The sequence below is a fragment of the Oncorhynchus tshawytscha genome, linkage group LG12 (assembly GCF_018296145.1).
Source record: "Oncorhynchus tshawytscha isolate Ot180627B linkage group LG12, Otsh_v2.0, whole genome shotgun sequence".
Taxonomy (NCBI): Eukaryota; Metazoa; Chordata; class Actinopteri; order Salmoniformes; family Salmonidae; genus Oncorhynchus; species Oncorhynchus tshawytscha.
In genome coordinates, this window is record NC_056440.1 from 48,010,601 (window position 1) to 48,038,459 (window position 27,859).

A 27,859-nucleotide genomic window follows, 5' to 3' on the forward strand; every position below is an offset into this window, starting at 1 on the left:
TGTTGAAAAACCTGCTGTTCTTGAATGTGTCCAAAATCCAGGCTGTAAGTAAACAAAATGTGAACATTGTGCAAGAGGGTGTACACTTTTTGGCACTGCACTGTACATATGGTTTCAAGAGCCATGTTGCACATTATTGTGTTATGTTTCCCCAGCAATGGTTACTTGAGATTATGTGCTTATTGCTTGATAGACCGACAATCAGGGAGGAATGCTCAATAAAAATATGGACACGTAGGGTCAAATTAATTCCAATATGAGTGATTTATTTAAATTCTTTAACGATCATAGATAATCAATACATGTAATTGTAACTGAATTCAAAACATTTGAGAATGTTATTGGCAATTAATAAGATATATTTTATTGAGGGAACAGTAACCTTCTTTCTCAGGTTCAAAAGGATGGTGTCATGTACATGTGTTTGAGAACTGATATAGTGTCCTCTAGGAGAAGACTGAAAATCTCCTCAGACAGTTTCATCTTCACAGTAATCTGGTCAGCGCTGTAGTCCACCCACTGAAGTTCTTCTTTGTGAAGCTCTTGGATCTGAGGATTCAATGTGATCATGAACTTGAACATTGTTGCTGGAAGTTCTGCATGCTTTCACCCACTACAACCTATCTAGGCTTATTGATGCTCATATATTCTAAATATCTTTCATGTAGGCCTACCAATAAACTGTTCCCACTAAGACATTTGAACAAAATTATTATCACATACCAGAATGTAGTCTACTCTGTCTCGCTTTGTACTCCTGTATTTGCACAACGTCAGGAGAATCTCTTTCATCTGAAGGTCCGTCCGTTCCAAGTTGAGCTCTTTCTGCACCTCAGATTTAACAGCAGCCTGCAAAATATGTCATTACATTTCAAATTATGACATTTTTGCTCTTATGCTCTTCAGAAGTTCAACAGGGGATGATTACTGCACAAAGTCAACACCAAGTGGGTTATTGTTATTTTTCTATATAATTCCATATAATATACATAATGACAAAATATGCTAATTGCATAGGTTCCATGTTCATTTTCATATTTATTTAGACAGGAGATTGTGTATATAGCAGACATAAGGCTACTTGTTACCTTCAGGTCGGTGAGAAAGATTCTACTTGATAGGAGACTTGAGAGTATATTTTTTGTCTGCCACATAGATCTTGTAATCCCAAAGTGATTGGTCAACACCCCATGAAGAATCTCAGAGGTGAGTTGGTGCATGATCTAGAGTAAGATAAAGTTGGCTAATGACCTCAAACATATATTATTAGCATCCTGATCTGTGAATTCATCCAGGTTTACAATCATCCAATAATTGCACACAAACTCTCACCCGTCCGTAAACTCTGACACTCTCTTCGTCAATGATATAGCCTGGTGCTTCTGGGTTGTAAATCATGGTACTCTTTGCTTGGCCTAGGAGGGTTTCCAAGGCAGTATCAACCAGTCTGTACACTATGTCACAGTCGTGGGGCTGGATTTGAACCTTCTCAGGAGCTGCAGAGCAGAGAGTATCGTGCCACTGTTCTATGAAACACAGCTTATTTGCTGTGCTGTCATCTTTCTTCTTTACTGTCTGAAAATCATAGAAAACTATCACATAAACGATAATTCAAAAGAAAAAGACAAGTAATAGGCCAACACATTGCATATTCATGTACAGTATACAAACTCTATTTATTTCATTTTTATTTAACCTTTATTTAACTAGGCCAGTTAAGAACAAATTCTTAATTACAATGATGGACCACCAAAAGGCCTCCTGCGGGGACGGGGTCCTGGGATTAAAAATAATAAATAAATAAAATATAAATATAGTACAAAACACACATCACAACAAGAGAGACAACCATTACTGCATTACTAAACAAAAAATGCCCTTCGATAGGCGCTAAACAGAAAATGGAAGGTTTTGAATAGACATAGGGTACACCTATCTTTGCCATGATCATTTCTGACAGTCTGCAATTGAGTGCCGCCCATGCTACTGTATCTCAATTTAAAATGAGGGCACCCTCATTTTACAAGCGGGGGATGCCAGGTTTGTGTTAGCAATCTGCCTGCTTCACTGAGCTCATTGGCAGTTCTTAATAAACAGAGAAGGTGCATACCAGCTACTACGATGGAGTCTGAATGGCCATAAAGCCAAGGGTGGGGATTAACTGCCACCTGCAGTGCTGGAATGTTAGATCATGAGTTTTATGGTGAAAGCCCTTAATGACACTCCCCAATATAAAACAAGCTTTGTGGCAAGTGAACCTTCTATGCATCTCTATGGTTTGAAATCATCATTGTGGTGGTTCCCTGCTGAAAAAAAACAGCATGGACCAGCCTTTGTTGTGTTTTCACTGGTGACTAGCCTTCGCTGTATGTTTGCTAGTGACCAGCAGAATATGCTGGTCACCCACAAGACGTTATGCTGGTTTGCAATAGTGATGGGTCGTTCGCGAAGAGCCGGCTCTTGTTCTCTAAGAGCCGGCTCTTGTAGGTGAACGTTGGGAGCCGGCTCGCATATCAGAAGAGCCAAATCTATTTATAAATTTAAAAAAAAAAGAAGATATGAATAATCAAAAGATTTAAATGAATAGAATTAACAAATTCAATGAACGAAAAAATTAATAAAATAATATAGGCCTAAATGTTCAATCGCACACACATTCGTTCTGACTGTCTGCTCAGACTAACAGCCTCACCTGTTGTTCCTGTCAATCAGACATGCAGTGTCAACCAATGAACCAAAGATGCGTGAGGGAGGGCCGAGACAACTCACAGTCACACACTTAGCAGCCGAGGAGAGAGGAAGGACAGCTGCGAAAACAACAGCTGGAAAATGAGTTGGAAGCACAAAAGCATCATGGCATTTGGTTGCATTTTAATAATGTAGACAATGTTAGAGCACAGTGTAGAATTTCCCAAAACAAAATCTCATATGAAGCCGGTTCTACGCACAACCTACTCCGGCATAAGCAAACTGTGCACCCAACTGTGAAGCTAGCTGTAACGGCGCCTCAAGAAACTAATCAAATCAAATTGATTTATATAGCCCTTCGTACATCAGCTGATATCTCAAAGTGCTGTACAGAAACCCAGCCTTAAACCCCAAACAGCAAGCAATGCAGGTGTAGAAGCACGGTGGCTAGGAAAAACTCCCTAGAAAGGCCAAAACCTAGGAAGAAACCTAGAGAGGAACCAGGCTATGTGGGGTGGCCAGTCCTCTTCTGGCTGTGCCGGGTGGAGATTATAACAGAACATGGCCAATATGTTCAAATGTTCATAAATGACCAGCATGGTCGTATAATAATAAGGCAGAACAGGTGAAACTGGAGCAGCAGCACGGTCAGGTGGACTGGGGACAGCAAGGAGTCATCATGTCAGGTAGTCCTGGGGCATAGTCCTAGGGCTCAGGTCAGTTGAAACTGGAGCAGCAGCACGGTCAGGTGGACTGGGGACAGCAAGGAGTCATCATGTCAGGTAGTCCTAGGGCTCAGGTCCTCCGAGAGAGAGAGAGAGAGAGAGAGAAAGAGAGAATTAGAGAACGCACACTTAGATTCACACATGACACCGAATAGGACAGGAGAGGTACTCCAGATATAACAAACTGACCCTAGCCCCCCGACACAAACTACTGCAGCATAAATACTGGAGGCTGAGACAGGAGGGGTCAGGAGACACTGTGGCCCCATCCGAGGACACCCCCGGACAGGGCCAAACAGGAAGGATATAAACCCACCCACTTTGCCAAAGCACAGCCCCCACACCACAAGAGGGATATCTTCAACCACCAACTTACCATCCTGAGACAAGGCTGAGTATAGCCCACAAAGATCTCCGCCATGGCACAACCCAAGGGGGGGGCGCCAACCCAGACAGGATGACCACATCAGTGAATCAACCCACTCAGGTGACACACCCCTTCCAGGGACGGCATGAGAGAGCCCCAGTAAGCCAGTGACTCAGCCCCTGTAATAGGGTTAGAAACTAGCGGGTCTGCTGGGTGATAGTGGTGGAGCCAGCACCTCCAATGGAATATAATCACGTGCTATCAGAAACCGCTGCATTTCAGCCCAGGTTTAAGAAGTTAGCCTTCAGTGGAGCCAGAGCGATTGATGAGGCTCTTCAAGGAATAAACTCAGCAGCAGGGAGGGACAGCCCCAATAGTCAACTGGCTCAGGCACCAGGACAACAGGAAGAAGAGGGATCCGATGGAGCAGAAGCACCAGCAGTAGTGCCACAAACGTCTGCCGAGAGAGCAACTGGGGATGCAGCAGATGCCATAATAGAGGTCTGATCCTATTTGGAGGAGCCCCAACGATCTGCAGATCCTCTGAGCTGGTGGAAGAACTAGGCCTCGGTCTACCCACGGCTTACTAAAGTCATCCGTTCCCTCTGAGAGGGACAAATAATTACTGAGAGAGGAAACCGCATCAGCCCCTCGAAAGTGAGGCAGCTTGCATTTCTGAATGCAAATCTCAGCATTGCTGTGTGCTGCTGGTTATAACATACCAATAAAGAGAGAAAAGAGGGACCAGTTTAATATTTTAAGTGGAATGCTGCAGTTTTGCACATTGTTATTTATTTTTCTTTGATATGGTGCAATATTCTATTATTAGGTTGTTCAGATTGTATTCGTTTCAAATTGTTACATTTATATGCACTTTGTTTATATACATTAAAAAAGTTATACTTTAATGCCCATGTGTAATAGCATCCTACTTTTTTACATTTATTTCACTTTGTGGGATGCTGCAGTTTTGCAAATTGTTACTTAATTTCTCTTTAATATGGTGCAATATTCTATTATGCTGTTCAGATTGTATTAGTTTTGTTAGATTTATATGCACTTTTATATACATTAAAAAGTTATACTTTAAAACCTCTAGGTGTTACGGTTTTCTAGGTGTGAAGGATAGTCGGACCAAAATGCAGCGTGTCGATTGCGATCCATGTTTAATGAACAAATGTAAAACACAAATCAATATTCAACACTACAAAACAAAGAGCGTAACGAAAACCGAAACAGCCTATACTAGTGCAAACTAACACAGAGACAGGAACAAGGACACTAAGGACAATCACCCACGACAAACTCAAAGAATATGGCTGCCTAAATATGGTTCCCAATCAGAGACAATGATAAACACCTGCCTCTGATTGAGAACCACTCCAGACAGCCATAGACTCTGCTAGATCACCCCACTAGCTACAATCCCAATACATACACACCAAAACCCCAAGACAAAACACACCACAATACAAAAACCCCATGCCACACCCTGGCCTGACCCAATACATGAAGAAAAACACAAAATACTTAGACCAGGGCGTGACAGAACCCCCCCCCTCCCCCTAAGGTGCGGACTCCCGAACGCACCTCAAAACAATAGGGAGGGTCCGGGTGGGCGTCTGTCCATGGTGGCGGCTCCGGCGCAGGACGTGGAACCCACTCAGTCAATGTCTTAGTCCCCTCTCCTCGCGTCCCTGGATAGTCCACCCTCGCCGCCGACCATGGCCTAGTAGTCCTCACCCAGAAACCCACTGGACTGAGGAGCAAATCGGGACTGAAGGACAGCTCGGGACTGAGGGGAAGCTCGGGAGTGAGAGAAAGCTCGGGAGTGAGAGAAAGCTCGGGAGTGAGAGAAAGCTCAGGCAGGTAGGTAGATCTACCAGATCCTGGCTGGCTGGTGGTTTCAGCAGATCCTGGCTGACTGGCAGATCCTGGCTGACTGGCGGATCCCGGCCGACTGGCGGATCCCGGCCGACTGGCGGATCCCGGCCGACTGGCAGTTCTGGCAGATCTGGAAGAGTCTGGCCGACTGGCGGATCCTGGCAGACTGAAAGATCTGGCTGCTCCACGCTGACTGGCAGCTCTGGCTGCTCCACGCTGACTGGCGGCTCTGGCTGCTCCACGCTGACTGGCGGCTCTGGCTGCTCCATGTAGGCTGACAGCTCTGGCGGCTTCTTACAGACTGGCACTGGCGGCTCCGTGCAGACTGGCAGCTCCTTGCAGACTGGCAGCTCCTTGCAGACTGGCAGCTCCTTGCAGACTGGCAGCTCCGTGCAGACTGGCGGCTCCGTGCAGACTGGCAGCTCCTTGCAGACTGGCAGCTCCTTGCAGACTGGCAGCTCCTTGCAGACTGGCAGCTCTGGCTACTCCATGCAGACTGACAGCTCTGGCTGCTCCATGCAGGCTGGCAGCTCTATGCAGGCTGGCAGCTCTGGCTGCGCTGAACAGGCGGGAGACTCCAGCAGCGCAGGAGAGGAGAAAGGCTCCGGCAGCGCAGGAGAGGAGAAAGGCTCCGGCAGCGCTGGAGAGGCGAGGCGCACTGTAGGCCTGATGCGTGGTGCTGGTACTGGTGTTACTGAACCGAGAACACGCACAGGAAGCCTGGTGCGGGGAGCTGCTACCGGAGGGCTGGAGTGTGGAGGTGGCACAGGATGGTCTAGACCGTGAAGGCGTACTGGAGATCTTGAGAGCAGTGCTGGCACAGGACGTGCAAGGCTAGGGATGTGCACAGGAGGCCTGGTGCGTGAGGCTGGCACCAACTTCACCAGCCGACTAACACGCACCTCAGGACGAGTATGGAGCGCTAACCCAGGTGCCATCAAATCCCCGACACGTTCCATCAGGCGAATTCCATGCAAAAAGCACCAACACAGCAACTCCCTCATTTCTCTCTCCTCCAATTTCCCCATTAACTCCTTCACAGTCTCTGTTTCGCTCACCTCCAACACCGGCTCTGGTTCTGGTCTCCTCCTTGGCTCCTCACGATAAACAGGGAGAGTTGGCTCAGGTCTGACTCCTGACTCTGCCACACTCTCCCTGAGCCCCCCAAGACATTTTTGGGGCTGACTCTCAGGCTTCCTTCCGAGTCGCCGTGCTGCCTCCTCATACCGGCGCCTCTCCGCTTTCGCCGCCTCCAGTTCTTCTTTGGGGCGGCGATATTCTCCAGGCTGAGCCCAGGGTCCTTCTCCGTTTAGGATTTCCTCCCATGTCCAGAAATCCTTATAGCGCATCTCCTCTTTGGGCTGCTCCTGCCTGTTGACACGCTGCTTGGTCCGTTGGTGGTGGGTGATTCTGTTACGGTTCTCTTGTGGTGAAGGAGAGTTGGACCAAAATGCAGCGTGTAGATTGCGATCCATGTTTATTCAACAAACGTAAACACGAATCTAAATACAAACACTATAAAACAAATAACGTAATGAAAACCGAAACAGCCTATACTTGCGTAAACTAACACAGAGACAGGACCAAATACACTAAGGACAATCACCCACGACAAACTCAAAGAATATGGCTGCCTAAATATGGTTCCCAATCAGAGACAACGATAAACACCTGCCTCTGATTGAGAACCACTCCAGACAGCCATAGACTTTGCTAGATAACCCCACTAGCTACAATCCCAATACATACACACCAAAACCCCAAGACAAAACACACCACAATACAAAAACCCCATGCCACACCCTGGCCTGTCCCAATACATGAAGAAAAACACAAAATACTTAGACCAGGGCGTGACACGTTCCCAAAGTCAACCGCCTATTTCTCATAACTAGATGCTCGAATATGCATATAATTGACAGATTAGGATAGAAAACACTCTAAAGTTTCCAAAACTGTAAAAATATTGTCTGTGGGTATAACAGAACTGATATTGCAGGCGAAAGCCTGAGGATAATCCAATCAGGAAGAGCCTCTTATTTTGAAACCTCTGTGTTCCGATGCATGCCTGTCCTCCATTTAATGTATGATTTCATTTAATAATTGAATTAGAATTGTTTTAACACCAATCATAGTCAAGCTATCGCAAACTGTTTGACTTAAAAAAATATGTTTTGTATTTTTTCAAAGAGTCGTTTGGGAGCCAAAAGAGCCAGCTCTTTTTGGTGAGCTGAGCCGAATGAGCCAGCTCACTGAAAAGAGCCGGAAAGCCCATCAATAGTTTGCAAAGTGATGTCTAATTCCTATTGGAATCCAGCCTTAGTCGGGATATCCAATCATTTTCATCTTTATTCACCTGCATTCAGTATGACTGCCAAGTAGAAAAAAATATGTAAACAAGACTCCCTAAAGCATTTAAACTGGAACAATAATTTCAGTAACAGATGCAATAAACCCACCTTTTAAATTGGATTAGTTTAGAAAAAATATGTTATTTATCTGTAGCATAAGATAAATTAATTGATTAATTAATAAATCAATGTACATGCAAAAACACAGATTTTGAAACAATCTGCAATAGATCATGCTGGGAAGTATGATATTGATGGGTGTGGTTTTGCAGACCAGCTAGACCAGTGGTCACCAGATCAAAATCAGTCAAAATGATTAAAAAAAAAACTTTTTACATGATATATAAGCCTATATATAAGCCTATGCAACACTAACCTATTAAACAGTACTGTACTGTAGCAATGAAGTTTGCTGTAACCTATAGACCTAATACATTATCACTTCATATTGGCTTTGCTTGAATTGCCCTGCCAATGCAATGTCGTTCGGACCATTTTTTTTTATTATACATTTTTTGTTGTTGAGGTAAGCTATATGATCACACAGTAATAGATCAGTTGTTGTATTACTTGTGAGGCACAGCTGAGTGAGCATACATTTAAATAATTTCCTTTTGATTTTACTGGAATGATGGTGCCTGAATCTGATGGTCATTCTCAGTGAAGAGAGAGAGCAGCAGACAGGGTCCACCTCTCAATTTCCCTCTGCTCTTCCCTTTCCTCCTCTGACACTGACCAAAAAAGGACACCGTATTCCAGCTGATAGCAAAACTCGAGTCACATCGCATTATTTCTGCCTCATGCACAAATCCATGTTGTTAATAAAATTAAATTGTATTATATAATCTAAAAAAAATACCCAAGTTGCAAATAATAACAATGCAATACTCATTCATTACAGCTGCAGTGATCGTTGTAGCGCGAGTGGGAGTAAGAGCACGCATTTTATGGCTTACAGAAGTGTTGACACTGCTGAGTAAAAACTTAAACATAAACTCACTGATAAAAACAGCAGCTTTTTGCTGTATTTGTTGATAGTCTCTCTAGTCATGGTTTTAAAAGTTTTTAAATCTCACAGTATCAACTTTGCTTTAGCTTTCTTTTACACCTGCTACATTACAGCAGACATGTTAATCTGAGTCATCCGATTGACAAGTGGTAGGCCTATAGTGCATGTGATTTGCTTTCTGGCCCACCGGGAGGGCATAGTTTGTATCTTCAAACGCATGAAATGGTTCAAAATGGAAACACTTTGCCAACCTGGTGCGCAGGACAGCTGAACCAGGTGCACCTATTTACTGAAATGTTTTGCGATCAACCGGTTGGTGACCACTGAGCTGGACTGGACCACTGGACCAGAATACACAACAACGACCAAAATGTTATTTGTCAGGGGTGAGGGTGATATGTGTTTTTGCATTTCAGAAAGGGTTCTTTACTGCTGAGAACCATCTGTCTGTTAAGAATCATCCTGTTCTTTCCCTCTCCACCATGTTTTCCTTTTTATGCCATGAAATGCTACACTGTTACAGTTTTTCTCAATTGCTAAAACACTAAAACCCATTGGCTGAACAAAGTTCTCAGTTGCCTGGACTCATTTAGCTAATTATGCAGTCTGTTGTCCATACCTTAAACCATTTCACATGATAAAACACAATTTGCAGATCTCACTTAGACTTTTCAGCAAAACTCTAAACACATTCTCATTCTCAAAACACATTCTGCACTCTGCACTCTAATGCACATGTCATCCATACTGGTATACACAAATACAAATAGAGAACACATGTCATCCATACTGGTAAACACAAATACAAATAGAGAACACATGTCATCCATACTGGTAAACACAAATACAAATAGAGAACACATGTCATTGCTTGAACACAACCACTCAAAATTTATTAAATCCTGTTTCAAATGATGTGACACAACCAATATAAGCCAGTTCAGAGAGCGAACAGGTTGTTGAAGGTGGGAAGGAGAAAGTCTGAGAATGGATAGAAGAAACAATGTGAGAAGACGAGGACGAGAAAGAGGAAGAGGAAGACAAAGAGTGGAAATATCTGATGAAATTCGAGCAACAGTTATAGACCATGTTCTTGTCCATGGACTGACAATGAGGGAAGCAGGACTTAGAGTACAACCCAATTTGAGCCGATTTTCTGTGTCCACCATAGTAAGGACATTCAGAGAAGAGAACAGGTACAGTATACTACTGTATTTTTGTAATTGCAAATGTACTGTACTACACTATATGCAGCTGTTTCAATAGACATTTGTAAAGTTAATCACTGCATGTATTGTACTGCATGAATATGTTTTGTAACTGCACAACTACTTTTTGTAGAATTGCAAGGCTGCCACATGCAGGTGGAAGGACAGCTATATTCACTCGGGAGCAAGAGGCCGTTATAGTTGGCATGGTCCTTCAAGATAATACAATACGACTCAGAGAAATCCAGGAACGAGTGATACAAGACAACACACACTTCCAGGGAATCGACAGTGTGAGCATTTCCACAATTGACCGTGTCCTCCATCATAACAGGATGCGAATGAAACAAGTATGCAGACTACCTTTTGAGCGCAACTCACCAAGAGTGAAAGAACTGCAAGCTCAGTATGTGCAAGTAAGTGTGCATTCAGAAACATTTACTGTAATCCAGATTGTCTACAGTACTAACACATACTATGTGAATGACATTAGTCTTCAGTACATACAATGTATGTGAATCAGAAGCCTAATTGTACTCTACAGTATAGCACTGTCTCTATATGACTTACAAAATCCTACATACAGTATATTATATTTCTACACAGACAATATTTGACTTGGAATCCTTAGACAGACCCAATGAGTTCATCTTTGTCGATGAAGTCAGAAGAGGCCTGGTTACACATAGCCTGGTTCCTCTCTAGGTTTCTTCCTAGGTTTTGGCCTTTCTAGGGAGTTTTTCCTAGCCACCGTGCTTCTACACCTGCATTGCTTGCTGTTTGGGGTTTTAGGCTGGGTTTCTGTACAGCACTTTGAGATATCAGCTGATGTACAAAGGGCTATATAAATCAATTTGATTTGAAGCAGGCTTCAATCTAACAAAGAGGAGAAGGAGATGCCGAAACATGATTGGACAGCGGGCCATTGTTGAAGTCCCTGGTCAACGAGGTGGCAATGTCACAATCTGTGCTGCTATCAGCAACCGTGGTGTTCTACATCACCATGTTACACTCGGGCCATATAACACCCAGCACCTTCTAAGATTTATTGCCAATCTAAGAGATTTTTTTTTTGAGCAGCAGGTTCAAGAGCAACAGGGTCAAGAGCTAAATGAGAATCCCATTCCCACCTATGTGATAGTGTGGGACAATGTCAGTTTCCACCGAGCTGCTCAGGTAAGGGAATGGTTTAACATCAATGGGCAGTTAATGAACTTGTACCTCCCTCCACACTCGCCTTTCCTGAATCCGATTGAGGAGTTTTTCTCCTCTTGGAGATGGAAAGTGTATGATAGACAACCCTACACCAGAGTAAATCTGCTGCAAGCCATGGATTTAGCCTGTGGTGATATAGGTGAGGAATCATGTCAGGGCTGGATACGGCACACAAGAGGCTTCTTCCTCCGTTGCCTCAGGAGGGACAACATTGCTTGTGATGTCGACGAAGTGCTCTGGCCTGACCCAGCCCAACGACATGAAGAAGCACATTGATCACATGTTTACTCCTTTGATTTTTGTCCCTTTTGTATACTGTAGTACAGTGCATTTTAGGCCTTATACTGTACAATGGACAAATTGTATGGCCCTGAACATTGTGCTTTCCATTTATTAACAGTACTGACTACTCAATAGATTTTGACTGGTTACAGGCTCATATCAACAAAGAACAAGAATTACAGTATCACAGAGACAAAGGATAAGTTTGTGAGATGCAGGGTACAGTCCTGTAAAAATAGGGGTACAAGGAGGAAGAACAAAAAACTAAATCGCAAAGAGCAAAACAGAGTAATAATTTCTGATCAATTTTGAGCTACTATGATAGAACATGTTTTCGTTCATCAAAAGACAATGACGGAAAAATATGAATCTTTTTTAGATTAAAAATGTACTTCTCCCTGAGAATTGTATGTTTTGAACAATGTGTTTTCAATTTTTTTGGTGTATTGTTTACTGACTGCTTGAGAGTGTATATCATTTTGATCACTTTGCTTATGATTTGAGAGCAGTTTGATTTTGAACACAGGTAAAATTGTTTTGAGGCGAATGTTTCATTTTGCGAGAGGAGTCAGAGGTTATGGAAATAGTGCTTGAAGATGAGGTTTTGTGTTTAAAGTTTTCAGGAAATGGAGCAAGGTTTCAGAAATTGTGTTTTAGCAATTGAGAAAAACTGTAAAAAGTTCCTGTCCTTTTTACGGTACACTAAAATAGTACTAGTTGCATTGAAAGTAAATTAAACACCAACACATTACTGAATTTTTACAGCTGAATAAAAGTGTTATTGCTGTAGAAGGACAATATACTGCTGAAAGCAGGTTACTTGAGACTATTCCTCACTTGAGATTTAAACTCACAACCTCTTGGTTGCTTCTGACCAGAATTTCCTGAAACATCATCAGGTCTGTCGGCATGACAGAGATTGGTCACAGATTTAATGAAGAATACATTTATGCACTTTGATAAACATTGCTCAGAATCAAGTCAATAATTTTCAGATTATCTGACAACACCAACTTTAAAATAGCAGTGCTCAAGGACACTTGAATTAAAGTGTGCATAAAGTCTTTGAGGATTTGAATTTGCAAGCTATGGGGTCGAAGTGCGTTAATGTTTCAGAAGTGCCACCATGTACATCTTTATTACCAAGAATGTACAGTGCAGGTACAGTACAGCTCTCATTGAAATTACAGCGAGATATGGATGAGTTTTCAGCTTCCACTAGATGTCAACAGTCAATAGAACTTTGTCTGATGACTCTAATGTGAAGGGGATTGAATGAGACAGGAAATAGTCACCACTGCCACGAGTTGACCATGCTTTCACCATGTTGTTCCCTGGGGTACAAAAAGGTCAAAGGCACACATAGGAACTTTTTAGGGTACATGTGCAGATAATCTACTACAACGGTAAATTTTTCTACACAGTATCGTGAATATAAAGCACAAAAATCTCTGCGCTTTGAAATATAGGTGAGGGCAATGTACCTGTGGGGATCACTAAATATTTTGGGGTGTGGTCTAATATTTGTCCATTTGTGCCAACCGTAGGTGGAACCGATGTTTATAACCTCTTAGGGATAGGGGGCAGTATTTTCACATCTGGATGAAAAGTGTGCCCAAAGAAAACTGCCTGTCACTCAGGCCCAGAAGCTAGGATATGCATATAATTGGTAGAATTGGATAGAAAACCCTCTAAAGTGTGTAAAACTGTTAAAATAATGTCTGTCAGTATAACAGAGCTGATTTGGCAGGCGAAACCCGAGGACAAACTATCCAGGGAAAAAAAATAAAAATAAAAATTTAAAAAAAATAATTGAGGTCATAGTATTTCCCATTGTTTTCTATGGGAAGCCTTATTTAATAGGAACCTGGTTGCAGTTCCTATGGCTTCCACTAGATGTCAACAGTCTTAGAAATTGGTTGATATTTTTTTTCTTTTGAGAAATGAAGAAGTAGTGCTATTCTTTGTAAGTGTAACTCCATGTGGACTCTACTGTTTGGTGCGAGTGAACTGGAACGAGTTTCAATTTTTTTTTTAAATCCGGTATTGGAAACAGTTTTAAATTGTATTGATTATTTACATTTTAGGATACCTGAGGTTGGATTAGGAACATTGTTTGAAATGTTTGTGTCACACCCTGACCATAGTTTACTTTGCATATTTCTATGTTTTGGTTGGTCAGGGTGTGAGCTGAGTGGGCATTCTATGTTTCATGTCTAGTTTGTCTATTTCTATGTCTGGCCTGATATGGTTCTCAATCAGAGGCAGGTGTTAGTCATTGTCTCTGATTGGGAACCATATTTAGGTAGCCTGGGTTTCACTGTGTGTTTGTGGGTGATTGTTCCTGTCTCTGTGTTTGCACCAGATAGGACTGTTTCGGTTTTCACATTTTCATTATTTTGGTAGTTTATTCATGTGTAGTTTTTCCTTTATTAAAATAACATGAATCATCACAACGCTGCATTTTGGTCCGACTCTCCTTCACCACAAGAGAACCGTTACAGAATCACCCACCGCAACGGGACCAAGCGGCGTGTCAACAGGCAGGAGCCACAGGAGAAGCAACAAAGGCAGCAACAGCGGCGCAATGAGGATTGGACATGGGACGATATATTGGATGGAAGGGATCGCCTTCCATGGGAACAGGTGGAGGCAGCGAGGAGAGCAGAGGCAGCCGGAGAGAGGAGCCGGCGATATGAGGGAACACGGTTGGCAAGGAAGCTCGAGACTCAGCCCCAAAAATTTATTTGGGGGGGGGGCCCACAGGGAGTAGGGCTACGCCAGGTAGGAGACCTGCGCAAACTCCCTGTGCTTACCGGGGGACTAGAGAGACCGGGCAGGCACTGTGTTATGCAGTGGTGCGCACGGTGTCCCCAGTGCGGGTGCATAGCCCGGTGCGGTATATTCCAGCTCCGCGTATCGGCCGGGCTAGATTGAGCGTCGAGCCAAATGCCATGAAGCCGGCTCTACGCATCTGGTCCCCAGTGCGTCTCCTTGGGCCGGCTTACATGGCACCAGCCTTGCGCTCGGTGTCTCCGGTTCGCCTGCATAGCCCAGTGCGGGCTATTCCACCTCGCCGCACTGGCAGGGCGACCGAGAGCATTCAACCAGGTAAGGTTGGGCAGGCTCGGTGCTCAAGAGCTCCAGTGCGCCTGCACGGTCCAGTCTATCCAGTACCACCTCCACACCCCAGCCCTCCGGTAGCAGCTCTCTGCACCAGGCTTCCTGTGCGTGTTCTCGGCCCAGTACCACCAGTGCCAGCACCACGCATCAGGCCTACAGTGCGCCTCGCCTCTCCAGCGCTGCCGGAGTCTCCCGTCTATCTAGCGCTGTCAGAGCCTTCCTCATCTCCTGCGCTGCTGGAGTCTCCCGCCTGTTCAGCGCAGCTAGAGCCTTCTTCCTCTACAGCGCTGCTGGAGTCTCCTGCCTGTTCAGCGCAGCCAGAGCTGCCAGCCTGCATGGAGCAGCCAGAGCTGTCAGCCTGCATGGAGCAGTCAGAGCTGCCAGCCTGCAGGGAGCAGCCAGAGCTGTCAGTCGGCATGAAGCAGCCAGAGATGTCAGTCTGCATGGAGCAGCCAGAACAGTCAGTCTGCATGAAACAGCCAGAGCTGTCAGTCTGCATGGAGCAGCCAGAGCTGTCAGTCTGCAAGGAGCTGCCAGTCTTGCAAGGAGCTGCCAGTCTGCACGGAGCTGTCAGTCTGCAAGGAGCTGTCAGTCTGCAAGGAGCTGTCAGTCTGCACGGAGCTGCCAGTCTGCACGGAGCCGCCAGAGCTGCCCGTCTGTAAGAAGCCGCCAGAGCTGTCAGCCTATATGGAGCAGCCAGAGCCGCCAGTCAGCGTGGAGCAGCCAGAGACGCCAGTCAGCATGGAACAGCCAGTCAACCAGACTCTTCCAGATCCGCCAGTCAGCCAGACTCTTCCAGATCCGCCAGTCAGCCAGACTGTTCCAGATCCGCCAGTCAGCCAGACTCTTCCAGATCCGTCAGTCAGCCAGACTCTTCCAGATCTGCCAGTCAACCAGACTCTTCCAGATCTGCCAGTCAACCAGACTCTTTCAGATCCGCCAGTCAGCCAGACTCTTCCAGATCTGCCAGTCAGCCAGACTCTTCCAGATCCGCCAGTCAGCCAGACTCTTCCAGATCCGCCAGTCAACCAGACTCTTCCAGATCTGCCAGTCAACCAGACTCTTCCAGATCTGCCAATCAACCAGACTCTTCCAGATCTGCCAGTCAACCAGACTCTTCCAGATCTGCCAGTCAACCAGACTCTTCCAGATATGCCAGTCAGCCAGACTCTTCCAGATCTGCCAGTCAACCAGACTCTTCCAGATCCGCCAGTCAGCCGGACTCTTCCAGATCCGCCAGTCAGCCGGACTCTTCCAGATCCGCCAGTCAACCGGACTCTTTCAGATCCGCCAGTCAGCCGGACTCTTCCAGATCCGCCAGTCAGCCGGACTCTTCCAGATCCGCCAGTCAGCCGGACTCTTCCAGATCTGCCAGTCAGCCGGACTCTTCCAGATCCGCCAGTCAACCGGACTCTTCCAGATCCGCCAGTCAACCGGACTCTTCCAGTGCCGCCAGTCTGCCCAGTGCCGCCAGTGCCGCCAGTCTGCCCAGCGCCGCCAGTGCCTCCTGTCTGCCTAGTGCCGTCAGTGCCACCAGTCTGCCCTGCGCCGTCAGTGCCGCCAGTCTGCCAGGATCAGTTAGATCCGCCAGCCAGCCAGGATCCGCCAGTCTGCCAGGATCCGCCAGTCAGCCAGGATCCGCCAGAACTGCCAGTCAGCCAGGATCCGCCAGTCTGCCAGGATTCGCCATTCAGCCAGGATCTGCCAGTCAGCCAGGATCTGCCGGAACCACCAGCCAGCCAGGATCTGCTAGATCCATCAACCTGCCGGAGCTTCCTTTCAGTCCCTAGCTTCTTCTTGAGCTCTGCTCAGTCCTGAGCTTCCTCTTGAGCTTCCCCTCAGTCCTGAGCTACCTCAGTCCCGAGCTGCCCCTCTGTCCCGAGCTGCCCCTCTGTCCCGAGCTGCCCCTCTGTCCCGAGCTGCCCCTCTGTCCCATGTTATTAAGTAGGGTTGCCGTGGCTAGGAGGTCACAGAAGCCGACAAGGTGGAGGAAGACTACGGTGAAGTGGGGGCCACGTCCAGCACCAGAGCCGCCACCGCGGACAGATGCCCACCCAGGCCCTCCCCTATAGGTTCAGGTTTTGCGGCCGGAGTCCGCACCTTGGGGGGGGTACTGTCACACCCTGACCATAGTTTACTTTGTATATTTCTATGTTTTGGTTGGTCAGGGTGTGAGCTGAGTGGGCATTCTATGTTTCATGTCTAGTTTGTCTATTTCTATGTCTGGCCTGATATGGTTCTCAATCAGAGGCAGGTGTTAGTCATTGTCTCTGATTGGGAACCATATTTAGGTAGCCTGGGTTTCACTGTGTGCTTGTGGGTGATTGTTCCTGTCTCTGTGTTTGCACCAGATAGGACTGTTTTGGTTTTCACATTTTCATTATTTTGGTAGTTTATTCATGTATAGTTTTTCCTTTATTAAAATAACATGAATCATCACAACGCTGCATTTTGGTCCGACTCTCCTTCACCACAAGAGAAACCGTTACAGTTTGGACCAAGTTTACAGGTAACTTATTAGATACTTTGTTGTCATGTTGGGCGAGTTGGAACCGGTGTATTTCTGAATCAAACGTGCCAAATAAATGGACATTTTGAGGATATAAAGTGGGACATTATCAACAAAAAGGGCCATTTGTGATGTTTCTGGGACATTTTGGAGTGCCAACAGAATCTTCAAGATCTTCAAAGGTATCGTTATTTCTGACTTTTGTGTCACCACCTGCCTCTGAAAATGATTTTTGTATGTGTTTTGTATGCGGGGTGCTGTCCTCAGATAATCACATGGTCCGCTTTCGCCGTAACGCCTTTTTGAAATCTGACACTGCGGCTGGATTATTAAACAAATCTTTCTGAACCATTGAGTCTATGCAGCCAATTGTTTTGAAATTGTGGTTAATATGTGAGGCTTTGATTAACACGGTGTACATGAGTGACAACTGCTTTTCAAACTAATAATTTATGATACAGGCATCGGCATACTGCTTTGAAGTACATTGCTTGACAATTGTGACACATGCCTTTTGGATCTCTGGTATCAAATGTAACATCAGTAGTTATTTTGTCAAAGGTTGAGCACATCTTTTAACACGGTCAGTTCTGCAATCTTTGTAAGAGCATGTGACATTAAAGTGATGCACTGTTAAGAGGTTACTGCATTTCACAATAATTTAATGAAAGTTAGTTCCCTGGAAGTTTCTGTGAATTTTGCATTACCTAACTAGCAATCAGCTGTCAGTAAGTTATTGTAAAATTCAAAGTAACTTAATAGCCAGAAACTGCTAGTAACTCACTGGCAACTAACTCTCAGTGGTGATGGGAAACCGAGGCTTTCTGAAGGCTTCGGCGCTTTCATGAAATTGTGCAGAAAATGGTTCATTACTCCGTGCTTCATTATCTGTTCACAACGCACATCAGTGACATCTGCCTCTCAGGAATAAATAAAAGCTTGTGATTATCAGAAACATTTATTTTTCTCCACTGTTTTCATCAAAACCCTGTGGTGCAGTGATAAGTCGTTGGCTTTAGTGGCCTACAATCGATAGGAATACCAGGTTTTCGTCTAACATCATGCTTCCCTTTTTGACATCAAGTTGACTATTTTTCAAGAACTGAATCTATGGCATTACTTAGGGATGTTTGAAAAATGAGTTTTAATGACTCCAACCTAAGTGTATGTAAGCTTCTGATTTCAACTGTATGTATTAACCACTCCACAAATTTGTGGGTAACAAACTATAGTTTTGTCAAGTCGGTCAGGACATCTACTATGGTCATGACACAAGTAATTTTTCCAATTCTTTGATATCATGGGAAAATCAAAAGAAATCAGCCAAGACCTTAGAAAAAAAATGTGTAGACCTCCACAAGTCTGGTTCATCCTTGGGAGCAATTTCCAAATGGCTGAAGGTACCACGTTCATCTGTACAAACAATAGTACCCAAGTTTAAACACGAAGTAGTCATACCGCTCAGGAAGGAGATGCGTTCTGTCTCTTAGAGATGAACGTACTTATGTGTGAAAAGTGCAAATCAATCCCAGAACAACTGCAAAGGACCTTGTGAAGATGCTGGAGGAAACAGGTACAAATGTATCTATATCCACAGTAAAACGAGTCCTATATCGACACAACCTGAAAGGCCGCTCAGCAAGGAAGAAGCCACTGCTCCAAAACCGCCATAAAAAAAGCCAGACTACAGTTTGCAACTGCACATGGGACAAAGATCATACTTTTTTGGAGAAATGTCGTCTGGTCTGATGAAAAAAATAGAACTGTTACGCCATAATGACCATCGTTATGTTTGGAGGAAAAAGGGGGCGGCTTGCAAGCCGAAGACACCATTCCAACCGTGAAGCACGGGGGTGGCAGCATCATGTTGTGGGGGTGCTTTGCTGCAGGAGGGACTGGTGCACTTCACAAAATAGATGGCATCATGAGGTAAGAAAATTATGTGGATATATTGAAGCAACATCTCAAGACATCAGTCAGGAAGTTAAAGCTTCTTCGCAAATGGGTCTTCCAAATGGACAATGACCCCAAGCATACTTTCAAAGTTGTAGCAAAATGGCTTAAGGACAACAAAGTCAAGCTATTGGAGTGGCCATCACAAACCCCTGACCTCAATCCTATAGAACATTTGTGGAGAGAACTGAAAAAGCTTGTGTGAGCATGGAGGCCTCCAAACCTGACTCAGATATTCCAGCTCTGTCAGGAGGAATGGGCCAAAATTCACCCACCTGATTGTGGGAAGCTTGTGGAAGGCTACCTGAAACGTTTGGCCCAAGTTAAACAGTTTAAAGGCAATGCTACCAAATTCTAATTTAGTCTATGTTGTCTTCTGACCCACTGGGAATGTGATGAAAGAAATAAAAGCTGAAATAAATCTCTGCTATTATTCTGAAATGTCATATTCTTAAAATAAAGTGGTGATCCTAACTGACCTAAAAGAGGGATTTTTTACCAGGATTAAATGTCAGTAATCATGAAAAACTGAGTTTAAATGTATTTGGCTTAGGTGCATGTAATCTTCTGACTTCAACTGTACCTACACGTATATTTATTTGTAAGTACTGTGTCCAGTAGAGGTCATTGATTGAAAGCAGCTTGGAATTGAAGAAAGCACCGGAACCATGGCGAAATCAGTGGGATCTCGCATTGTGCAACATATGGTTTGGAAAAGTATGTGATCTAAAGAAGCTTCAGAAGTCATTGAGGATGTTCTTCAAAGTTAACTGCTTAGCAATTACGACGCATGCCTCGGAGCTCCAGTATCAAACGTAACATCACTGCCAGTAACATGTTGGCAGCTTACATGGCAACCTCTTGCAAAGATTGTAGAACTAGGCATGGACAAATTAAGTGCTTAACCTTGTTCAACATAACAATAAAACCACGTAAGCTGGTACAACACTTCCATATACGGTTGGTATGAATATAAAATATTTTAGACCATGCCCCCAAATATGATCCCCCGCCAGCACATTGTCTACATTTTGAAGTGCAGTGAGGTAAACAACAGCAAGACATTTTACAACAATAACACCTTGATTCAACTGTAAAAATTCTGTATTTTTACTACAACTCAGTAGCCGGTGACTTACTGTAGCCGGTAACTTAACTTACCCAGCCAAACTGAGCAATCGGAGGAGAAGGGTCTTGGTCAGGGAGGTGACCAAGAGCCCGATGGTCACTGACAGAGCTCTAGAGTTCCTCTGTGGAGATGGGAGAACCTTCCAGAAGGAGAACCATCTCTGCAGCACTCCACCAATCAGGCCTTTATGGTAGAGGGGCCAGACGGAAGCCACTTCTCAGTAAAAGGCACATGACAGCCCACTTTGGCACCTAAAGACCTAAAACAAGATTCTCTGGTCTGATGAAACCAAGAGTAAACTCTTTGGCCTGAATGTGAAGCGTCACGTCTGGAGGAAACCTGACACCATCTCTATGGTGAAGCGCGGTGGTGGCAGCATCAGGCTGTGGGAATGTTTTTCAGGGGCAGGGACTGGTAAACTCGTCAGGATCGAGGGAAAGATAAACAGAGCAAAGTACAGAGAGATCCTTGATGAAAACCTGCTGCTGAGTGATCAGGACCTCAGACTGGGGCAAAGGTTCACCTTCCAACAGGACAACGACCCTAAGCACACAGCCAAGACATTGCAGGAGTGGCTTCAGGGACAAGACTCCGAATGTCCTTGAGTGGCCCAGCCAGAGCCCGGACATGAACCGGATCTAACATCTCTGTAGAGACCTGACAGAGCTTGAGAGGATCTGCAGAGAAGAATGGGAGAAACTCCCCAAATACAGGTGTGCCAAGCTTGTAATGTCATACCCAAGAAGAGTTAAGGCTATAAAGCGTCTGAATACTTATGTAAATGTAACATTTCAGGGTTTTATTTTTAATAAATTAGCAAAAATGTCTTAACTGTTTTTGCGTTGTCATTATGGGGTATTGTGTGTAGATTGATGAAGATTTTTTTAAAATCAATTTTAGAATAAGGCTGTAACGTTACAAAATGTGGAAAAAGTCAAGTGGTCGGAAAACAGTAGAACCTGCCATTAGCTCTACATGGAGCCAGAGGGTTCTTCATGAGTTGGTTTAAATGGAACTCTAAATGGTTCCCCTACAGCAGGGTTGGGAAACTTTGATGGGGGGCCCCACAAAAAGTCTGAACTCATCATGAGTGGTGGCAGTGACTCATTGGTCTGTTTACCCACATACAGACCCACACATGCAGTCAAAGCCCTGACTTTTGCCATGTTAATATGATGTCTGAGTGAGCATGAACACAAAATAAGTGAGGGCCCCCAAATCGGCAATTCGGCCATGACTACTACAAGCCTAGATAGCTGCATAGAATAATTTATGCCTAATTGAGTAATGCCTAATTGAGTAATGGTCAGTGACTGACATAAAAAAGTAGACACTGCTGATGCACATGGGGGGTCTAAACTAATCCAATTTGTTAGTTGGCCTTATTATACCCATTAGTGAAATGGTTGTTCCAGGTTAGATAGTTTGGTAGTCTTTCTAAACTTGGCAGTCATTCTGAATGCAGATTGTAGGAATAAACTCTGGCTGGTTTCCAATAGGAATGAAACATCCCTTTGCAAGCCAGTATAAAACATTACTTGATTATGGTTTTGCTTTAGTTTATGCTGGCCCCAATTTCCAAATCACAGTGTAGGCTGGTCACCAGCGAAAACAGTGTAGGCTGGTCACCAGCGAAAACAGTGTAGGCTGGTCACCAGCGAAAACAGTGTAGGCTGGTCGCCAGCGAAAACACAGTGGAGGCTGGTCGCCAGCGAAAACACAGTGGAGGCTGGTCGCCAGCGAAAACACAGTGGAGGCTGGTCGCCAGCGGAAACACAGTGGAGGCTGGTCGCCAGCGGAAGCACAGTGGAGGCTGGTCGCCAGCGGAAGCACAGTGGAGGCTGGTCGCCAGCGGAAGCACAGTGGAGGCTGGTCGCCAGCGGAAGCACAGTGGAGGCTGGTCGCCAGCGGAAGCACAGTGGAGGCTGGCCGCCAGTGAAAACACAACAAAAGCTGGTCTCTAAGCACAACCCGCTTGACCATGCTGGTCAGCCAGAAAAAACAGCTAAATTATGCTGGTTAGACCAGCTTGACCAGAATCCGACCAGCATGAAACCGAATAGACAAGTATGGAAAAGCTTAACATTTATGCTGGTCTATGCTGTTTGTTTTGGGAAGGTGATGTAAAAAAAAAACGAAATATTTAAAACTTTACTCACATCAATTTGTTTGTTGTCCTCTTTGAGCAAGCCTTTCTCTCTGTTTCTCATCCTTATCTCTAGAGCATCCATTATAAGGTCTTGGATCAGCTCCTCAGTCAAACTTTCCACCCAAGAGTTTATGTCAAAACTAGAGCTCATGTTGTGTCCTGCTGTTTGGGGGCATGAATCAAAACCAATCTGCAAAATAGGACCAATAAATAGTTTGACGAGCAAGCATTTTTAAGGAATTTAAAGTAGGTCTGGCACTCTAAAGACACATCAAATACCCCCAAGGTAAAAGTCTGTGATGACTTTGGTTTGCCTCAATTGTGCTATTACACGGTCTGATTAAGACAAAACTCACTTGAAATAATGATGATACAGGCATAGGGGTGGATGAACTTGATGCCTCAGGTGTCTCGTTACAACAATCAAGTTGAGGGTTTTGGCACCATTTCTCTTGTAATTGTCCCTCTTTATAAGTAATTTTAGTAGTTAAAGGATCATTGATTGGTTTATTTTGTCCCCCATCTATGTTGCCTTCCAATGGTCCACCTGAGGCTTCATCTTCTTTCAATCCATCCTCTTGTGATTTCAAGCAGTTTGGTGGTTCTTCATCTGAGAAGGGATCCTCCTCAGCCTCAGTATCCAGATCACTGTCTTGTGTCCCTCGTAAAGGAGAGATGTCCTCCGCTCGGACCAGAACACCACAGTTCCTATCACATCTGAAATATTTCACCCCTCTAAAGGTCCCGTTGTGGTTTCCTTCTGGCCTGTCCAGCACCACACCTGCCCAAAGGCCACCAGCAAATGCTGCCTGCCCCTTGTATTTCAACACACCAGGTCTGGAAAGGCAGACAAGAACCCTGTCGCCAATGTCAAAGTAGAAGAGCGAGTCTGTGACATCCTCTTCCGCTGGAACCAAGCTGGACTTCTCAGTTCTGTCAAAAACATTTTGACCTTCAGCAAGGTCTTTGTTAGTTTCACCAGAGTTTTTTGTGTTGTTTATATGTGGTGTCTTATCATCAGGGAGAGGAGGAACAAGCTCACTGTTAATGGATGGATCTTCTTTGAGACACAGATAATTTCCTTCGGAAGAAGGCGGGAATTCCTCTTCACTTGTGATCACCTCAAAAGCAGGTTGGGGAGGTAGCAGAGTGGAGCTAACACTCCCATATCCTGCACAGTGCACAACAGGTGGAGGGAGCTCGTAGCTTCCATAGGACAGAACCTCATCCACTGGGGAAAGGATTTCTGACAGACCCTCCTCAGAAACAGTTGTTTTTGACCACCCTCTAGTAACTGGTTTGGACATCTGTAAAACCAGTGGAATGCACGACTGAGCGAATGGCTTACTCAAAGAAGAGCGGTATATCCTTGCTGGATTTAGACATAAAGGCTGAGTTTGTGATCCATTTTTTGACCTTTTGGTGAAGTGTGGAATGCGTGTGTTTCCTCCGCCTCTCGTTCCATCTATAACAGCCTTCTCCTCGTCCTCAATGTAGGTCAGACAGTCACTGCTGGAAGAAAAGGCATCTAATTCATCCCCTGTTTCAGAGACACTGTCATCACACAAGGGGCTTTCACGACTCATCTTTGTGTCACTATTGCCTGTGCTGTGGACAAAGGTTGCACTGAACAGACTTCCTCTGTTGGATACAAATATGTTGGTCTTCATTGTTTGTTCAGCTTCTTTAGGTTCTATTATGGTGCTGCCAGGGTGGGATACCAAACACTCCTCAGTCCCTGTACTGGTTAACTGGTGATTGGTCTCGCCATGATTGCTTAACGGCAATAGACCTTGTGATCTTTGGTCGTTCTGTACATTGAGAATTACTGGGTCGCACATCGCCTCTATAGCGAAGTCCGTGTCCACAGCATCACGATTAGCACAGGATGTCATTGGTAATTCCTGATCCTGTGCATTCCTCTGTCCCTCATACCTCTTCTGGCAGTCTTCAAAGAGCTCCTTGCTATTGGACAGGAAAGAAGATCCTGTCATGGAACTTACAGTGACTGTTTTTGCTTTTGGAGTGTTTGAGAATGGACATATGGAAACATTCTCAAGAGACGAGGCCACATTGAGTAAAGGGGGAAGTGTTTCTTTATTGCCATTCTTTTCAGGCGATCTCTTTTCCTCAGGGTAAGCAGGATGAGACTTGGGTGTCTGAATCTTCTCTTTAGTCAGACATCCTGTAAAAAATGTAATAATAAAAATACATTTTTCCATAGCATACACAACACAGCTTAATTTAAAAAGTCTGACAGGGAGATTAATTTTACAGATGAATATTCATGTTCACAATTGAATAATATTCTCATCAGATGCAATTGAATCAGTCAATCCAAAAACAGTAGCGCGAATTGAAAACGTTCTCTGCCTCCCACCCTGTTTTGCCTTGGACTAAATATGCTGAGTCAGCCTGAGAGCATGAATATATATGCAGGGCTGGAAAATCTTCTAGATATAGATTGTCATCTTTATGTAGCAGTATATTGTTAAAATTCAGGAAAATAAGAATCAATAGCTCCAATCAATACATTTAACAGGCTGCATTTATCAGTTTCTGAAAAAAGGTATATCGTGAGACAGTGTAGTGTTATTGACACACATTCCTCCTCGGCAGCCTGTATAGCAATAATAATAATATTCTTTAGAAATGGCAGCAGGGAATTAATCTACAGCATATGTCAAAGATGCACTCCAATCAATCGTGGAAGTTGAGATTTTGAAAGCATCATGAATTATTCTGACCTTTTTTTAACCACTTTGTAAGAAGATTAGTGCAGTGTCTGCAAAGCCTGTTCCCATTCCACCTACCTGTTAGACTATCTTCCCGGATTTGCACACCTTGCTCCACTGTCTCACACCGAGGCGATTTTCCTGCACAGAGCTCAACTCTGACACTTTGAGACCGAGGTAAGCCTTTGAGAGTATGACTATGAGAAGAGCTTGGCTCCTTAGCTATACGTAGGTCTTGCTTGGACAAGCACTGTTCCTTAGAATTCCCGTCATAGTTCCATAGTTCCCCAGATGAAAAGAGTCTGCTCAACCCTGAGCCTGTCCAAAATCTGACAAGACAAAACACAGATAAATATTCTCTCTTCAGAGCAGAACAGCCATGCTGAAATCCTTTGGACACTGATCCAGCCTGGGTCTGGTTAAAAAAATCTCGTATAGACATATGGTCATATTAAGTATCAACATGGCTCAGACATGTGGGACACTGCAACCCAGGATGCTCTTTGTCCTCAACCAGTCCCTATTACATAGATTGTCCTATTAAAAAATATTGTCCTTTGAAATCTACCAAGCAGTGCATGCATATATAATACTGAGAAAAAATGTCCTCCACCTACCCTGGCCTGTTCATGACTGGCATACTGGCACAACTGTTATGTCAGAGATGCTGCAGCTCAAGGCAAGACTGAGTTTCCCTGAGAAAGACTGCAGCCACACCCCTGGCTGCATCTCTTTCATTTCAGCCGTCTGACCCATCTTACTATCCTAACACCAGAAATGATCACATAGCACGAGGAGGATGCATCTTTCTCTGTAGCTTTTCCTTGCTCCTCTCTATCTTGTTTCACTCCCACTTTCTCTCTCGCTTTCTCTGGCCAATCAGTTTCTCTCTGTATACACCCTCCCCTCTCCTATCCTCTCCACTCCTTCCTGTTCTCTCTCCCTCTCCCCCCTCTCTCTCACTCTCTCTCTCTGAGTTTATACCCTGTCTGACGCACTGTAACAAAGCTTTTAACATCCTCTCTCAGTATACACACTGCTGACAATGTAAATCCACTAAGAAGCACTTCAGGCTCAAAATCATCCTTGTTTTCCCCCTGAAATAATATACTGCAGTGGCTGTTGTACATACCTAGCAAACATGTCCACATTGGCAAGATGAGGGCCCAATGCTGGCTAAACTTTTGACCCCACTTAGGCTGCCCAAATTGGGCTGATGCGCTTCTGCTCATCGGCTCCACATTGGCCTCCAAGACATTGGCCCAGTTTGGGCAGCCCATTTCTGTTTATGGCAGCCCTCACATCGCCTGAAATAAGCCAAATCTTTTCCCGGAAAACATGCCCACATTGGCACGATGTGGGCCCAATGCATATTAAAACATTGAACCCAAGTAGGCTGCCCACACTGGACCAATGCGCCTTTGCCAATCAGCTCCACATCGGCCCTAAGGCATGTGGCCTGATAATTGATAGTCACGTCTATATTAGGTTAAGAGTCAGCAAAGCATGTTAATAAATTATTGAAAGCAGTAGTCTTCCTCAAATGAAGGGGATGATGACACAATCTTTGTGAGAGGGAGGGTATCTGATTTCATTGGTTAGCCCTGAGTTAGCCTGCCCCCGAGCAGGTTAGTTCTGAACGATTCGTTGCCTTAGAAATTTGCCCTGGCTAAAAGGTGAGCCATTTTCATGTTACCGGTTACAAACAAAGTTACCTCTAACAGATCAAACATGATTCATAGTATAGGGCTCAGAACGAAGCCCTCTATGTTGCCGTCTCCTCTGTCCCACCGCTAAAGCACTGTGCTCCTAGTTCATCCCCATCAAGCTGATTGTTGTGTCTGTGAATGCATCCATCCACAAACAGAGAGACAGAGGAAACAAATGTAAATCAACCATACACTAACAGTATCTACAAACAATTAACAAACCAATCAGTAATTAAGAATTGATGATTCATCATAATGAGATGGTAAGAACTGAATTATAGTTGTACTGTAGCATGAGATCATATAGACAGATGGAGACATGCTCACCTGTATTGTGCCTTACTGTGCCACTACCTCTTTTATTCCCTTTTTTTTAATTGTTTTTATTTTCTGGTGCCCACTCCTGAGAGGTTTCATCAGACTCCATTGAACAACAAGGCAGGCCGGTCCAGTAAATTACAGTCCAGCTGTCTCTAATAATGGTCACATTGTTGGACCATACACTACTATACAGTCTGCTACATTAGCAACACTGTTCACTACATTAGACTGTAACTGACAATAACAAAGGGTTTGAAGTCTACATCATACCATAGTACAGTACACTCCACTCCATTGGGCCGCATTAGCCCGGTGTGTGTGTGTGTGTGTGCTCATTGATGGCCATGAAAGTGTTGTGTAGCTCATTATACACCGCCTTCACACTGGGAGAGAAAAGGAGAAAAGGGGAAGTGAGAAAGGGGAGGGAGGGAGAGAGAGGCAAAATGAGAGATCAGGGCATGACAGAAATTATCATTGAGATATGAGATGAAGAAAGACAACC

At 44.6% G+C, this 27,859-nt stretch overlaps 1 protein-coding gene across 3 annotated transcripts; it reads right to left on the reverse strand.

Moving 5' to 3' along the window:
- Positions 1 to 266: 266 nt before the first annotated feature.
- On the reverse strand, positions 267 to 26,136 carry LOC112263429 (centrosome-associated protein 350). Of its 3 annotated transcripts, XM_024439623.1 has the most exons (8): positions 25,945 to 26,136; positions 25,406 to 25,656; positions 22,949 to 24,777; positions 22,603 to 22,782; positions 1,333 to 1,575; positions 1,089 to 1,223; positions 724 to 849; positions 267 to 549 (listed from the first exon to the last, which is right to left on the reverse strand). In XM_024439623.1, exons 1-8 carry the CDS (start codon positions 25,965 to 25,967, stop codon positions 397 to 399), a joined length of 2,940 nt encoding a protein of 979 aa, XP_024295391.1. In that variant the 5' UTR covers positions 25,968 to 26,136; the 3' UTR covers positions 267 to 396. The 3 variants fall into 3 exon arrangements, with proteins under 3 accessions (XP_024295391.1, XP_024295390.1, XP_042186660.1); XM_024439622.1 differs by having other exon boundaries at positions 25,406 to 26,136; XM_042330726.1 differs by lacking the exons at positions 22,603 to 22,782; positions 22,949 to 24,777; positions 25,406 to 25,656; positions 25,945 to 26,136 and having other exon boundaries at positions 1,333 to 1,733.
- Positions 26,137 to 27,859: the final 1,723 nt, after the last annotated feature.

Coding starts and splice junctions, on each gene's coding strand:
- LOC112263429 (XM_024439622.1), bottom strand. CDS start 25,769: ATGTCTATACGAGATTTTTTTAACCAGACCCAGGCTGGATCAGTGTCC. Junction 1,224..1,332: donor GTGTCAGAGTTTACGGACGG/GTGAGAGTTTGT, acceptor ATCTTACTCTAG/ATCATGCACCAACTCACCTC. Junction 550..723: donor ACAGAGTAGACTACATTCTG/GTATGTGATAAT, acceptor TTGAATCCTCAG/ATCCAAGAGCTTCACAAAGA.